Source organism: Xenopus laevis, chromosome 5L, assembly GCF_017654675.1.
Source record: "Xenopus laevis strain J_2021 chromosome 5L, Xenopus_laevis_v10.1, whole genome shotgun sequence".
Classification (NCBI taxonomy): Eukaryota; Metazoa; Chordata; class Amphibia; order Anura; family Pipidae; genus Xenopus; species Xenopus laevis.
Window position 1 is genome coordinate 35,180,178 of NC_054379.1, and position 14,482 is coordinate 35,194,659.

The window sequence follows — 14,482 nt, forward strand, 5'->3', positions numbered from 1 at the left end:
TCCATTTTCTGTTTGTGACTGTTTTTCTAATATTAAAGTGTCATTTTTCACTTTTCTAAAGCAGCTCTGGGAGGGGGGGGGTCGCAGACTCGCTAAACTGTGCTAAATTGCTACATTTAGTTGATACATTTCTTATCTTTGTCCCTGCTGAGCAGAATCCCTGAGTTTCATTAAAGGCAGCTGTTAGAATTGATACAATAGTTGCTAATACTCCACAGATGCTGCTGAGAAATGTATCAACTAAATGTTGCTAAAACAGTGCAGAATCTGCACCTGAATTATACCATAATTATTACGTCAATCCCACCCACCAAAAAAAAAAATTACAGGTATGGTATCCGCTAGCCAGAAACCTGTTACCCATAAAGCTCCAAATTACAGGATGGCCGTCTCCCATAGACTCTATTTTATGTTAATAATCCAAATTCTTGAAAAGTATTTCCTTTTTCTCTGTAATAATAAAACAATACGTTGTACTTGATCCAAACTAAGATATAATTAATCCTTATTGGAAGCAAAACCAACTTATTTGGTTTATGTTATGTTTACATGATTTTCTAGTAGACTTAAGGTATTAAGATCTAAAGTACAGAAAGATCCCTTATCCAGAAAACCCCAGGTCCAGAACATTCCGGATAACAGATCCCATACCTGTCTTAGCTTTCTAGATAATATTATTGGAAGCAAAACCAGCCTATTGTGTTTATTTAATTTTTCAAATGATATTCTACTAGACCTAGGGGCCGATTCATTAACTTCGAGTGAAGGATTCGAAGGTAAAAAGCTTCGAATTTCGAAGTTTTTTTGGGCTACTTCGACCATCGAATGGGCTACTTCGACTACGACTATCGAAGGATTCGAAGTAAAAATCGTTCGACTATTCGACCATTCGATAGTCGAAGTACTGTCTCTTTAAAAAAAACTTCGACCCCCTAGTTCGGCAGCTAAAAGCTACCGAAGTCAATGTTAGCCTATGGGGAAGGTCCCCATAGGCTTTCCTAAGTTTTTTTGATCGAAGGATATTCCTTTGATCGTTGGATTTAAATCCTTCGAATCGTTCGATTCGAAGGATTTAATCGTTCGATCGAAGGAATAATCCTTCGATCGTACGATCTCAGAATTTGCGCTAAATCCTTCGACTTCGATATTCGAAGTCGAAGGATTTCAATTCCTAGTCGAATATCGAGGGTTAATTAACCCTCGATATTCGACCCTTGATGAATCGGCCCCTTAATGTATCAAGATCAAAATTACAGAAAAATCCCTTCTCTAGAAAACCCCAGCTCCCAAACATTCTGGCTAACAGGTCCCACACCTGTACTTCCAGCATCTTCTACAGCTAAAGTCTCCTAAAACTGACACTAAAATATATTTATTCTGTGCTTTACCCGGTGTGGCAACAAACAAGCAAATCAAACAATCGTGTCAAACGAATTTCTGTTTAATTTTTTTTTCTTTAGGATATTTAGGTTTATAAAAATATAAAATAAAATGGAGTTATTTATTTATTTGTACATTTACAATCTTAGCTATACATTACACTCACAAAGATTGTTTCACATCATTGCATCATATATTTTATTCCAAATATTTGGAAAAAAAAAACAACAAAAAACAAAAACGGAAGACTCCCCTAGCAAGAATTAAATATCAGTGTATTTAAATAAAAGACACCACAATGGACCCAGCTGCAATTGTACATGTTGCTGTGTGTGTGTGTGTGTATATATATATATACACATAATTGTAATTGTAGAAGAGCGATGAGCATGGGACCCTTAGCTGTTGCTAAACTATAGCTCCCATCATCCTTTGCCAGCCTTTCCCAAGGATTTTCAAAAGAGATGAAGGGCCAGAGGCCAAATATTTGTGTGAGAAGGTGGAAAAAAAATACACTGAAAGAGAAAGAAGGAAGTAATGTGACAATAAACAAAGAGAAGGAGTTGGGTAAATTCTCATCAACTGTATCACAGTCCAGATGAAGCATCTCACGCAAGGTTCATTCTTTTAGTCACCCCTCTTCTTGGTGTGGAATGTCGTCTGTGATTGTAGGACCCAGATCCAAATTCAGACTTTCTGCAGCCAAAGGGACAGTCGTGACATGATATTGCTGCAGCAGTTTGTGAAAGGCGCGTGCGTGGGTGCTGCCACCTTAGAGTCACTTGCTGGTGCCTGGCAGTGGTTAAGAGGATGAAGCTGGGATTGGAAGTCCATGTACATTACTCAAGGTCTCTGGGATTTTTATGATGGGGCTGTTGGGTTTCCTGTTCACCACTAAGGGGTTAAAAAGAAAAACAAATGAGGCTAAAGTGAAAATATCAGCAAGGATACAAAAGTCTGCCTTGTCATTGGTTCTAGTGCTTAGACTTCATCTGCAGCTCTAAACTTAGGATTTAATAAGGGCTTTCCACAACATCTAGGAATGCACCGAATCCACTATTTTGGATTCGGCTGAACCCCCGAATCCTTTGCAAAAGATTCTCCCAAATACCGAACCGAATGCAAATTAGGGATGGAAAGGGGAAACATTTTTTACTTCCATGTTTTGTGACAAAAAGTCACGTAATTTCCCTTCTTGCCCCTAATTTGCATATGTAAATTAGGATTCGGATTCGGTTTGGCTGGGCAGAAGGATTCGACCGAATCCGAATCCAGCTGAAAAAGGCAGAATCCTGGCCAAATCCCGAACCGAATCCTGGATTGTGTGCATCCCTAACCTCATCACACACATACACACATGTACACACACACACACACGTACACACACACACGTACACAAATGTACACACACATGTACACACACATGTACACACACGTACACAAATGATACTTGGCAAAGAGGTGACACACTCATGTTGTGACACACTTTCCTTGATCGACAGTATTTATGCATACATATGTACAGCTCAGAGTTTCTACAATACAGAGGCCTCACATACTGTACAGGTGCAAATGTTTGATTGGTTACTGGTGGTTATTACACTTGCCAATCTAATCTATAACCCATAGCAGCCAATTAGGCATATGCTTTCATCGTCTATTACAGATAACTGCTAATTCTAAGCAACTTTTCAATTGGTCTTCATTATTTAATTTTTATAGTTTTTTAAAATTATTTTTATTCTTCTGACTCTTTCCAGCTGTCAAATGAGGGTTACTGGCCCCATCTATTTAAAAAAACAAGGCTACGGCTATTGTTATTGCTACTTTTAACTACATTCAGGCCTCTCCTATTCATATTCCAGTTTCATAATCAAATCAATGCATGGTTGCTAGGGTCATTTAGACCCTAGCAACCAGACTGCTGAGATTGCAAACTGGAAAGCTGCTGAACAAAAAGCTAAATAAGTATATTTTTGCTTTTTCATAGTTTTTGAATTATATGTCTTCTTCTTCTGATTCTTTTCAGCTTTCAAATGGGGGTCATTGACCCCATATAAAAAAAACAAATGCTCTGTAAGGCTAGACATTTATTATTAATGCTACTTTTTATTAATCGTCTTTCTATTCAGGCCTCTCCTAGTCATATTCCAGTTTCTTATTTAAATCAATGCATGGTTGCTATGGTAATGTCCATATATGCTTGAATAGTGTTTAAAGGGGTAGTCACCCTAAAATGTTCTTCATTGTTTAGTTTAGGGGAGGGGAACTTTTTCTTGTCAGGTTAGGAAGTGAAGAATGGAAGATGAATAGTAAAAGCCCTTAAAAGAAAAAAAGAATACATTGAACCCATTTCTTTCTTGGACGCTGAGGGTCAGTGAACCTGACAAACTGATAACATTTTCAGTAATAGACTAGAAATAAAAAGGTTTATAATTCACAGTCACAGACCATAAAAATTAGAAAATGAAGACCAGTTGAAAGGTTTTGGTCCATCTTTTGTATAACATACATAGGGGGTTATGTAATAAAAAGCAGGCAGTAACCCATAGCAACCAATCAGCAGCTATATTTAATTGCAAACATCTTATTGGTTGGTATCGGTTACTGCTCCTGGGCAAACTTGGCACCTTTTCCTGCATATGTAATATAAGGCACTAAGTTTGCCCAGCAGCAGTAATCCATAGCAACCAAAAAGATGTTAGCATTTGAACAGGTGACCAGTAAATACTACCTGCTGATTAGTTACTATGGGTTACTGCCCCTGGGCAAACTTAGTTAATTTTATTACATAAACCTTTATATTACATATGGGAGTAAAAGTTTATCAAAGATAAACAACCTTTAGACACATATTTATGTATGACCCTATGACCCTGGGTATTGCATTTTGCAGCTGCATTTGGAAGCAATTCAGCTCCTATTCATATTCCAGTTTCGTATTCAAATCAATGGATGGTTACTAGGGTCATTTGGACCCTAGCGACCAGACTGCTGAAATTGCAAACTGGAGAGCTGCTAAATAAAAAGCGAAATAATCCAAAAATAGAAGCAAAAATAATAACAAATGTAACCCAGTTGCAAATTATCTCAGTATATCACTCTCTCTCTACATCAGGGGTCCCCAACCTTTTTTACTCGTGAGCCACATTTAAAATGTAAAAATAGTTGGAGAGCAACACAAACATGAAAAAGTCCATGGGGATGTCAAATAAGAGCTGTGATTGGCTGTTTGGTAGCCCCTATATGGACTGATAGCCTACAGGAGGCTCTGTATGGCAGTATGTAACCAAAACTTGTCTCTAAGGCAGGAATTCAAAAATAAACACCTGCTTTGAGGCCACTGGGAGCAACATTCAAGGGTTTGGTGAGCAACATGTTGCTTGGGAGCTACTGGTTGGGGAACACTACTGTACATCATACTAAGAGTTAATTTAAAGGTGCAGCCCATTGTCTTTTACTATAGCTGAAACAAGTACCCTGGCCACCAACATCAGTACCTGCCAAGTTTACAAGCTACAGGCCATGCATATTCATATTCCAAATTAGCCTGATTTACAAAGATGCCCCTGTATAGAGAGACTTGGGCAACTCAGTAGATGGATAGAGACCACTCATGAGATTATAGATTCTTTAAATAACAAAGTAATTTATTTTCTCAGAACGCATTAGTTCTTTTCTTACATAAACACATTTGAAGGGTTGATTGATACACAATGTGCCCACAAATAACAATGCACGATCGCCTTATATTATACCGGTTACAAATACACCCCTATCTGCATGATGATGGATGTTGCCGAAAATCCTATTGTAGTTTTGCTAAAATAATCGTGTGAGGCCTATTGGGATGCAAAAGCTTCGGGGTTAAGGAGTAAAGCAACACTTAAATAATATGAAGAACCTTCGACCTTAAATCTGCTCATTTCCAGGCCTCTCTAGGCGCAAATAGCGCAGTATTCACAAGTATTTTGCGCCTGCCATTGTTTCATGGCATGGCAGATTCCACCACAGCAAATGATCACATCTTTAAATACTCTCATGTCTAAAAGTCCATTAAAACCGCCTATCATTTTATTATTGTTGCCTATGGACGAGATCTTAGGGGTTCGAATAAAATAAAATCCCGATTCCCGTTAAATGCGATTTGGGTAGAAATCTAAAGAAGAGTAAATATACTACAAACACTGAACATATCCGTAATTTAATTGTCTCTATAATTGACAGGGGGCCGAGGATAATCGTTTTCGTGGCACATCCATGGCATTTTCTCTTAATTCGCTAATTTCGCAATTAAACTGGGACATAGCCCAGTGAATGTTAAAGAGAGAGGCAACGGATTTTCGCATTGTTTCCATATTTAAAACTACTAAAATAACACCGAAAAACATACAACTAATATGTAGATTAACTATACCTCATACCAACATACGAATTCAAAAGCTACAGATGCCCAATAAACGTGTTTTTTTTTTTGTTTTTTTTAATTAAAATGCCAACGTTTCGGCCCCCTATAAGGACATTTAACAGCAAGGCCAAACATCATAAACTCAACCAATTAGCACCTGTTCTTATTTTTAATTTATTTGGGATACATTCGCTGCATATTATATAAAGCTTGAATTTTGTTCACAAAAATATATCAATAATACAGCTCCTCTAGTTTTCAGAGGCAGCCTGGCAGTGGGAGAGTAAAACAGCTAAATTCTTATTAATGTGCTGAATTCATTTTATAGTAATTCCTCCTCCCCCGCATGTACATAAAATTATATGGAAGGTTGTGTCATATGGACACACTGCCAGGCTTTCCTTTTATAAACAGATTTCTTGTGCTCAGTTTATAAGAACAGATTCGTTGAATTCGCTGCAAATTCACAGCAAATTTTAATTTTTTATTTGTCATTTGCTAGTTCAATTAAAAAACGTGCCAAATACAAAATATTTCGTGGCCTGCTGACCATGCCTTACAATCGGCTGCATAAATAGATTTATATATAGATTTTTCCTTTATATTCTTATTACAGTAGTGCTAAACGGTGCAAATAATAGCACTTTAAAATCAGCACCATCGATTAGCCGCATGCATTGGATTGGTACCTCAATTATTATTATAATTATTATAATTTTATTAGGAAGCTGGTAACACATTGGGCAGGGTTCTAGGTACAGATTAGTATTAAATCATTTGTTTCTTAATTCATTGGAAAGGTTGCTGTTGCTGAAATAATACTATTAAATTTTCAGCAGATTTTTAAATTACAGCTCTTTAAATATTTTTTATTTTATTTTACGAAACAACCATATTTTTAATGCGAATTTTAAGTTTTTGCTTACTTTGCTAAACCTCTTTCTAGTCAAACGGATGTGTTTCTTTTTATATACATGATAATTCAGCCTTCTCATTAAACTGAAGTTTCCAACAGATTTAAGGGACCACCAAGGTGACTATTCATGGAAAAGTAAAAAAAAATGGCCACACTTGAAGCCCAGGGAGGGAGAGAAAAAACAGCTATAAATCTGCGTTGCACAAACATCAGGAAAACGAGACTCGTGTCTGGAAAACATATTTAGCAGTGACAGTATTTGCAATATTCTTCTATAAGGAAGAGTTGTGCCGCGTTAAATGGGAATCTACATTGCGCAATGACGCGGATCTGATATTTTTGTCGCTCGAAGATACAGTGAAATTGAAAGCGATTGAAACAATTAATTACAGGGACTGTGTCACTGAAAATGTGTCCAGTCTCCCAAATAAATTGTAGGCAGGTTGAATAATAACAATGATTCCTTTATAGATGATAAAAATCTCCAATTATCTTATATGTACCCATAGGTATAAAATAAATACAATGTATTTATTATCTATGTTTAGACTCACAAAGTAAAATAAAAATGTATTTATTGACACCCAATAAAGGGAATGTTTTTTTGTTTTGTTTTTTAAATAATTTCTTGCATTTTAAGTGTAAGTACCAGTGATGCACTGCTATCTACTACAATGAATTGCAGGTGCCTGTAACTTTAAATGTCAGTGCTAATAAACTTTTATTATAAAGCAGTCACAAGGGCCAGTAGAAATCTTGAGAGGTGCATAGTAGCACTGGATGTATAAAGACTGAAATGCACTGTGGGTGAAAGCAAAACATTGTAGGCAGTAAACTTAATAAGATACAGTCAGGTTTGATTTTTATAAATGGCCGATAATAATCACTTAGAGGAGTAGTTCACCTTTAAGTTAACTTTTAGTATGTTATAGAATGTCTATTTATAAGCAACCTTTCAACCCTTCTTCATTGTTACTTTTGTATAGTTTTTCAATTATTTGCTTTTTTCTTCTGACTCTTTCCAGCTTTCAGAGGAGGGTCACTGACCCATGTAAAAAAACAAATGCTCTCCAAGGCTAAAATATTATTGTTATTGCTATTTTTATTTCCCAGCATTCTATTCTGGCCTCTCCTATCCATATATCATTCTCTTATGCAAATCACTGCATGGTTGCTGGGGTAATTTGAACCCTAGCAACCAGATTGCTGAAATTGCAAACTGGAGAGCTTCTGACTAAAAAAAGCTAAATAATTCAAACACCACAAATAATAAAAAATGAAAACGAATTACAAATTGTCTCAGAATATCAGTCTCTACATCATACTAAAAGTGAACCCAAAGGTGAACAACCCCTTTAACATTGCTAAACATATGTGGCTCTTATGTTGTTATTTTAATGTAAATGTTATTGTTGTAACTATCTATTCATTTCTATGTAAGATCAGGTCTGACCTGTTTATATCCCTTAAAACAGTTGTTTGAAGTTAGTGAATGTGAGTCTATGAGTAAGTGCCCATTTGGCACGAAACGCGTTAGGCTACACAGGTCCTAATAAACATTATAAATTGTATAACTACCGTTATTATTGCATTTACTACTAGTGGGTCTTTATATATATAATCACAATATCAGACATGAAGATAATTACCCCCCCCCAAGGGATATTAGCACCAACAAGTTCAGTCGATTGGCAAATTTTATCCAATTGCTTATTAATTACAATGGCAACATGCAGTGATTTCTAACAGTGTTTAGTTAATCTGGATCACTTTTTACATTGCTCTGCACAAACGAAAGACAATATTTTGCACAGGCACACACACAAGGATTATATATATGTATATATATTACATTTATTCAGAATATACACATGGGCTATGCTTTACATATACACACACACTATGTTCTTTATATACACACGATTCTACACAAAGAAACAATATTCTACACACAGGCAATGTATTGTGCACTTATACACTCATAATATCAGGCAGTGTGCCATACAGACGTAGGTAATGCTCTACACAAATACACACACACACACACACAGGGAGTGTACTGAATAAACACACGCAATGGTTTAATACAGGCAGCCTTCTATGTACACACGCAATATTTTACAGACATACACGGAAAATTTTGTACACACACACATACACAGCAACGATGTTTTACTCACACCAGCAGGCAGTGTACTATATTCATACATATACACATGTTCTACACAGACACAGTTAAAGCTCTAAAACGACACAATCATAGGCACCGTTCTAGGTACACTCAGCACACACACACATAGACACACACAGACACACACATACACATACATAGACACATACAGACACCTACAAACACACAGACACACACACAGACAGACACACACACAGACACATACAAGATACAAACATCACACACACACACAAACATGACACACACACACAGACAGATACACATAAACATGACACACACAAACATGACACACACACACAGACACACACAAACATGACACACACACATAGTGCAGAAGGAATGGCAGCTGTGGGGCTGCAGAGCAGGACGTGTTACAGAGCAGCTCTGTGAGCCCAGGAAGGTATTTGTAGTTGTACAAACACATAAGGAAAACGTAAAAATGAGGATTTGCTGCGCCAGTGACAGGCGAGAGCTGTAACCTATAAATCTCCCCCACAGAAAGGAAGGGCCGCATGCATCAAAAATAAATTGTTCAGCTCATAAAAGCGGCCTCCAGAAAGCAGCGCCTTCTGTCTCTCACCAGTTAGTGACTGGAGGAAAAAAACATCAGCCTCAGCCCTGTTTAATTCCCAGCAGCAGCAGTTAGCTCACTCGAGGTGCGCTCCATTCAATTGCTTGCGCTTTAGCCATGCACTGTCCGTACCTTCCCTGACTGGGTGTTTGAATGTCACGGGGGATGCGATGTCTCCTCCATGTACCGTCACGCCGGGCCCGAGAGGACTGCCCTGTGTCTGCCAATGGTGTCCTGCTGGCGTGACGTAGCCAGTTCCTGGGGGGCCATAAACGCCATACTGGTTGCTGGTAGGGTAGGCGCAGGCTGAAACAAAGCTGCCCACTGTAGAGAGACCTGAGGCGGACTGTAATGTGCAGAAAAAAATGGAAAGATCATTAAAGTCTTGCAGACAAGACAGGGTTGCAAATGATAAAGCAAAGGTAATAGAACTCTTTGGGTTTTGGGGAGTTTGTGGGGGAGGGAGGGTCTGCAATTCTCATAAGAAATTCCAAGACAAAGGGAAAGCATAGGGAACAGACTGAAACCCTTTCATCCACCTGCTCACTTTATTTTCTGAGGCATTGCAGGCAATGGAAGCGGCCACACGGGCTGAGGATATAACCCTATAACCAACACTGGAGCGTTACCTGTGGGTATTTCATATCAGCCTCCACCACAGATTTCTCTAGGCCGTTCATGTTCTGGCTGCCAGGGAAACCTGATCGATTGACGCTGGCCCAGTCTTCCATTTTTTGAGAATAGACAGAGCCCTCGGTGCCGGCAAAAGGGCCTGAGCCAAAGAAAATAAGCGTTAGAAAATGATAATAATAATAATACATTAAACATAGCATTATCTTATTTATAATACACATACAGACATATTTTCTACATAGCACTAATACTACTCCAGTACACACATATATATTAATATAATTAAGGACGATGTTAACTATATATATATATTAGCAAATATAATGGTGTCCAGAATGAAGAAATCACTCGCTAGTCATTTCCAAAGCAGATGTGATAAATGTGATACAGTTCTGGACCTGGACATTAGGCCTAGTTTTCCATTTATTAAAGGAGAATTCATATCATGAAATCGATGAAAGTTCAATTTACCTATAAAACACAGTTGTAAATCGTCAGAATACAGTTATATTATTTGTATGGTTCCTTAGGAAGATCAGTGGACATTGTTGCTTTTGAGACATTTTCCTGTCACCTATCACTTGACATGCAGCAATTTTTTTGCAACAAAGTTTTGTTTCTAACTTCCACTGAGTTGTTTTATTTAATCGACACTTTGGTTTAAAGTATTTGTTCTTAGGAGGGTCTAAACCAACTAGGATGTCATTAGTAACAAGATTCTGGCATCTTGTCTCTCATCAGTGGACAAATATTTGCCAAAGAAGGAGCTGATCTCTCCTTATCCCTCCATAATGTCCCCTATTCACCTGTACAACATCAGCAGGACCTTCAATAAATCAGTCGCAATGAAACCCTAGTATTTGTGTGTATAAATATATATATATATATATATATATATATATATATATATATATATATATATATATATATATATATCTATATATATATATATATATATATATATATATATATATATATATATATATATATATATATATACATATGTGTGTGTACAGGATTTACAAAATGATTTATTTAATGTCAAAATGCGAAAATTCTCAAGATTTCAAATGTCAGAAATGTCAACATTTGGCTTCACTGTTGATAGGGAAAAAGAAAACAATGATTTGTGTCTCTTCGGCTCCCGAGTGTTTTCTTCTGCAGATTATTGTGATGTAAACTCAAATGTAAATTGTTATGTAATGAAAGAAAATATAATTTTGAACATTATGCATTCAAAGTTATTCGCAAATGTAATTGCGATTAAAAGCATGGTTTGTCTGTCCCTTTCTGCACTCCTGGCTCTGACTGCTGAAACAATGTAGCAAAAGACTTCAAAACGCCATTTTTGACAATACTTTTGCACTTATCTCCTAATCAATTGGCGGGCTTCAGTAGTCAGAACATCTAGTGCAGAGCATTGAAAGCCACTGACAGATCCTTTACATAAATACAGTAGATACCTTTCTAGCCACTGCGTTTTTATTTATTTTTTTAAATGAATGTAAATTGGAAAGTTGCTTAAAACGAGATTTTCTTTCACTTGATTTAAACATTAGATTGGGCACTCACAGGCCTAGCTCTGGCCTCGAGGGAGCATGATTAGCATAATTCTATATATATATCTGTCATTGCTGGGGCCCTGAAATGTACATTTTTGTATGTTTATCTCTGTACTGGGTCCCAGAGGAAACAGTGGGATTTATATTTAAAAGAAAGAGAAAACAGTGGGATTTATATTTAAAAGAAAGAGAAAACAGTGTGATTTTATATTTAAAAAATAGGAAACAGTGGGATTTTATATTTAAAATAACCTGAAACACTGTGATTTTATATTGAAAAAAATTGGAAACAGTGGGATTTTATATTAAAAAAAATTGCAAACAGTGGGATTTTATATAGATCTTTTTGACCCAGCAAAGAATAATATACAAACACATACACATAAATGTTATAGGTATATACAGACACAAAAGGTTTGAGAAAGCAACCAAGGGAATGGCTTATGACATTGGCAGATACTGTCTTCCAAAAGAAAAATGAGGGTACCCTTGATTGTCTAGTTATAATTATATGCCCTTGATTATCGACTAGTCATGTATGACGTAATTCTGAAGTACCTCACTTGTATCAAGTTATAGATTTGTAATGGTCACTATTAAAACACTATCTTTCTATTTTCCTCAACTGTGCAGAAATAATTTATTAAATATGCAGTGAACAGATGCTGGCAGATACTATATGTCACCCTTTCTTGGGGGGGGGGAGCCTGTTAGCACCCAGAGCCTAGCATTAACACCCAGAGCCTAGCATTAACACCCAGGGCCCGGCATTAACACACAGAGCCTATCTTTAAAACCCAGATTTTAGCATTAACACCCAGGGCCTAGCATTAACACACAGAGCCTAGCATTAACACCAGGAGCCTATCTTTAATACCCAGAGCCTAGCATTAACACCCAGAGCCTAGCTTTAACACCCAGAGCCTAGCATTAACACCCAGAGCCTAGCATTAACACCCAGAGCCTAGCTTTAACACCCAGTCTAGCATTAACACCCAGAGCCTATCTTTAACCCCCAGAGCCTATCTTTAACACCCAGAGACTAGCATTAACCCCCAGAGCCTAGCTTTAACACCCAGAGCCTAGCATTAACCCCCAGAGCCTAGCTTTAACACCCAGAGACTAGCATTAACACCCAGAGCCTATCTTTAACACCCAGAGCCTAGCATTAACTCCCAGAGCCTAGCTTTAACACCCAGAGACTAGCATTAACACCCAGTCTGCACTCACTTCCCACGAACTTACTTTGTTCCATGCGGATTCCCAGAATGTTGTTGACAGAATGAGCCGATGGCCAATGCCTGGCAAGGTTGATGTGTCCCGTGGGCATGTGCACCCCTGGGTGATGAGCTGACACTTTAGTAGAGCCAGGGGAGATGGGATTGGGGTAGGGATACTGATAGAGGTGATTGTAAGGTAACGTCGGCTGGGATGATTGGTGATGCTTGGGGCTGTCGTACTGATTTGGCTGAGAAAGGTTGCCTATTTTATTCCTTAATATCCTACTGATGGAACTGACAGATGGAACATTGTACTTGTCGCACACGTTGTCTGCCAGAAGTCTGTCTCGGATCTCCCAAGCGAAGATGCCGGGGTCGCCCTGTTTGTAGTCCCTGATGTGCTTGACCACGTTGGGGGTGGTGACTCTGGGCTTGCTGCCTCCGATTGCCCCGGGCAAGATGGAGCCTGTCTCGTTGTACCTGGCCAGGATCTTACTGACACATCCATGGGAGACGCGCAACTGCCGGCTAATGTCACACGGCCTGATCCCCAGCTGCGCCAGTTCCACGATCCTCAGCCTGATCGCATTGGGCAGGGGTCGTCCATTCACAAACACACCTCCCAGCTGGTTCACTTCGCCGTATGTTTGTTCTGTAGAGGGAGAAACAAAATGATGAGGCTGAACTTCAGCAGGGGAAAGGCTTCCATTCTAAATCCATCAGCTCTGTCTGACCCCGGGCCGCTCCTGTCATGGTGCCTCATTCATGTGCAGCGCAATTCACTACGTTCTGCTACGCGCAAACATGCAGTGTAATAGGAACCATAGATTATTGTTCTCAGCTACACCGATCCTTATGGATTCGCTACCATATATTTCTATGCAATTGCTCAGCTCTGTGCGCGCAAAACAAAAGCGTTTCCAACTGTCCCCGGTCCACTCTCTGTCTCTCCCAGTATTAGAAAAACAAAAACACTTCTTACCCATTCCGCTCTGCACTAGGGAATCGCAAGGCTGCTCTGCAGAAATGTAGCGACTCAGATAGACATGGGATGAGGGGGGGTTTCTTTTGCAGAGATCCAGATCAGGAGGAGGGTCGTGCGCTAAAGAGGCTCTTCCTCCCAGCACTGCGCCTTCCTTCTGACTGCACAACAACTCCAGTCGCACCGCAAAAGCGCAAGAGCGATCTTTATCTGATCAGAGCAAAATCGCTCTAAGTTATCTGGCTGCAGTTTGTTCTGATCAATTTGACGTGTCTTCCACGTCAATCTTGGTGGTCAGGCAGCGGCGCTACTGGTGACATCTCATTGGTTCCCGTCATCCCAAATAGGCAGAGATTTCAGAGCAGTGCGACTTTCCCATTCCGGTCTGCTGTAACCCTATCTGTCTCACTGGAATGTCTCCCTGCACTCACACTAAAACAACTCTGCCTTCCAGCTTTGATGGCTTTCTCTTGCTCTGTGGCAGCCCCATCCATCATTTATTCTTTTACATTAATCTCTAGCTTCTCTCCATATTCACACACCCACATATTTATTCTAAGCACTTCTACCCAGGACTATTGGGGGACTTGTAGAACACAAACTGCCAATATATATATAT

The 14,482-nt window shown here is 38.7% G+C and overlaps 1 protein-coding gene across 1 annotated transcript; it reads right to left on the reverse strand.

Moving 5' to 3' along the window:
- Positions 1-1,492: 1,492 nt before the first annotated feature.
- Positions 1,493-14,197, reverse strand: LOC108716602 (paired box protein Pax-1). The gene is made up of 5 exons (XM_018262852.2): positions 13,864-14,197; positions 12,907-13,533; positions 10,096-10,238; positions 9,599-9,812; positions 1,493-2,274 (listed from the first exon to the last, which is right to left on the reverse strand). Exons 1-5 carry the CDS (start codon positions 13,865-13,867, stop codon positions 2,183-2,185), a joined length of 1,080 nt encoding a protein of 359 aa, XP_018118341.2. The 5' UTR covers positions 13,868-14,197; the 3' UTR covers positions 1,493-2,182.
- Positions 14,198-14,482: the final 285 nt, after the last annotated feature.

Excerpts from the sequence above, each read along its gene's own strand:
- LOC108716602 (XM_018262852.2), bottom strand. Across the intron at positions 10,239-12,906 it reads GGGAATCCGCATGGAACAAA|GCCCTTTTGCCGGCACCGAG; the intron begins GTAAGTTCGTGG and ends TCTTTGGCTCAG. Across the intron at positions 2,275-9,598 it reads CAAACACCCAGTCAGGGAAG|TGGTGAACAGGAAACCCAAC; the intron begins GTACGGACAGTG and ends TTAACCCCTTAG.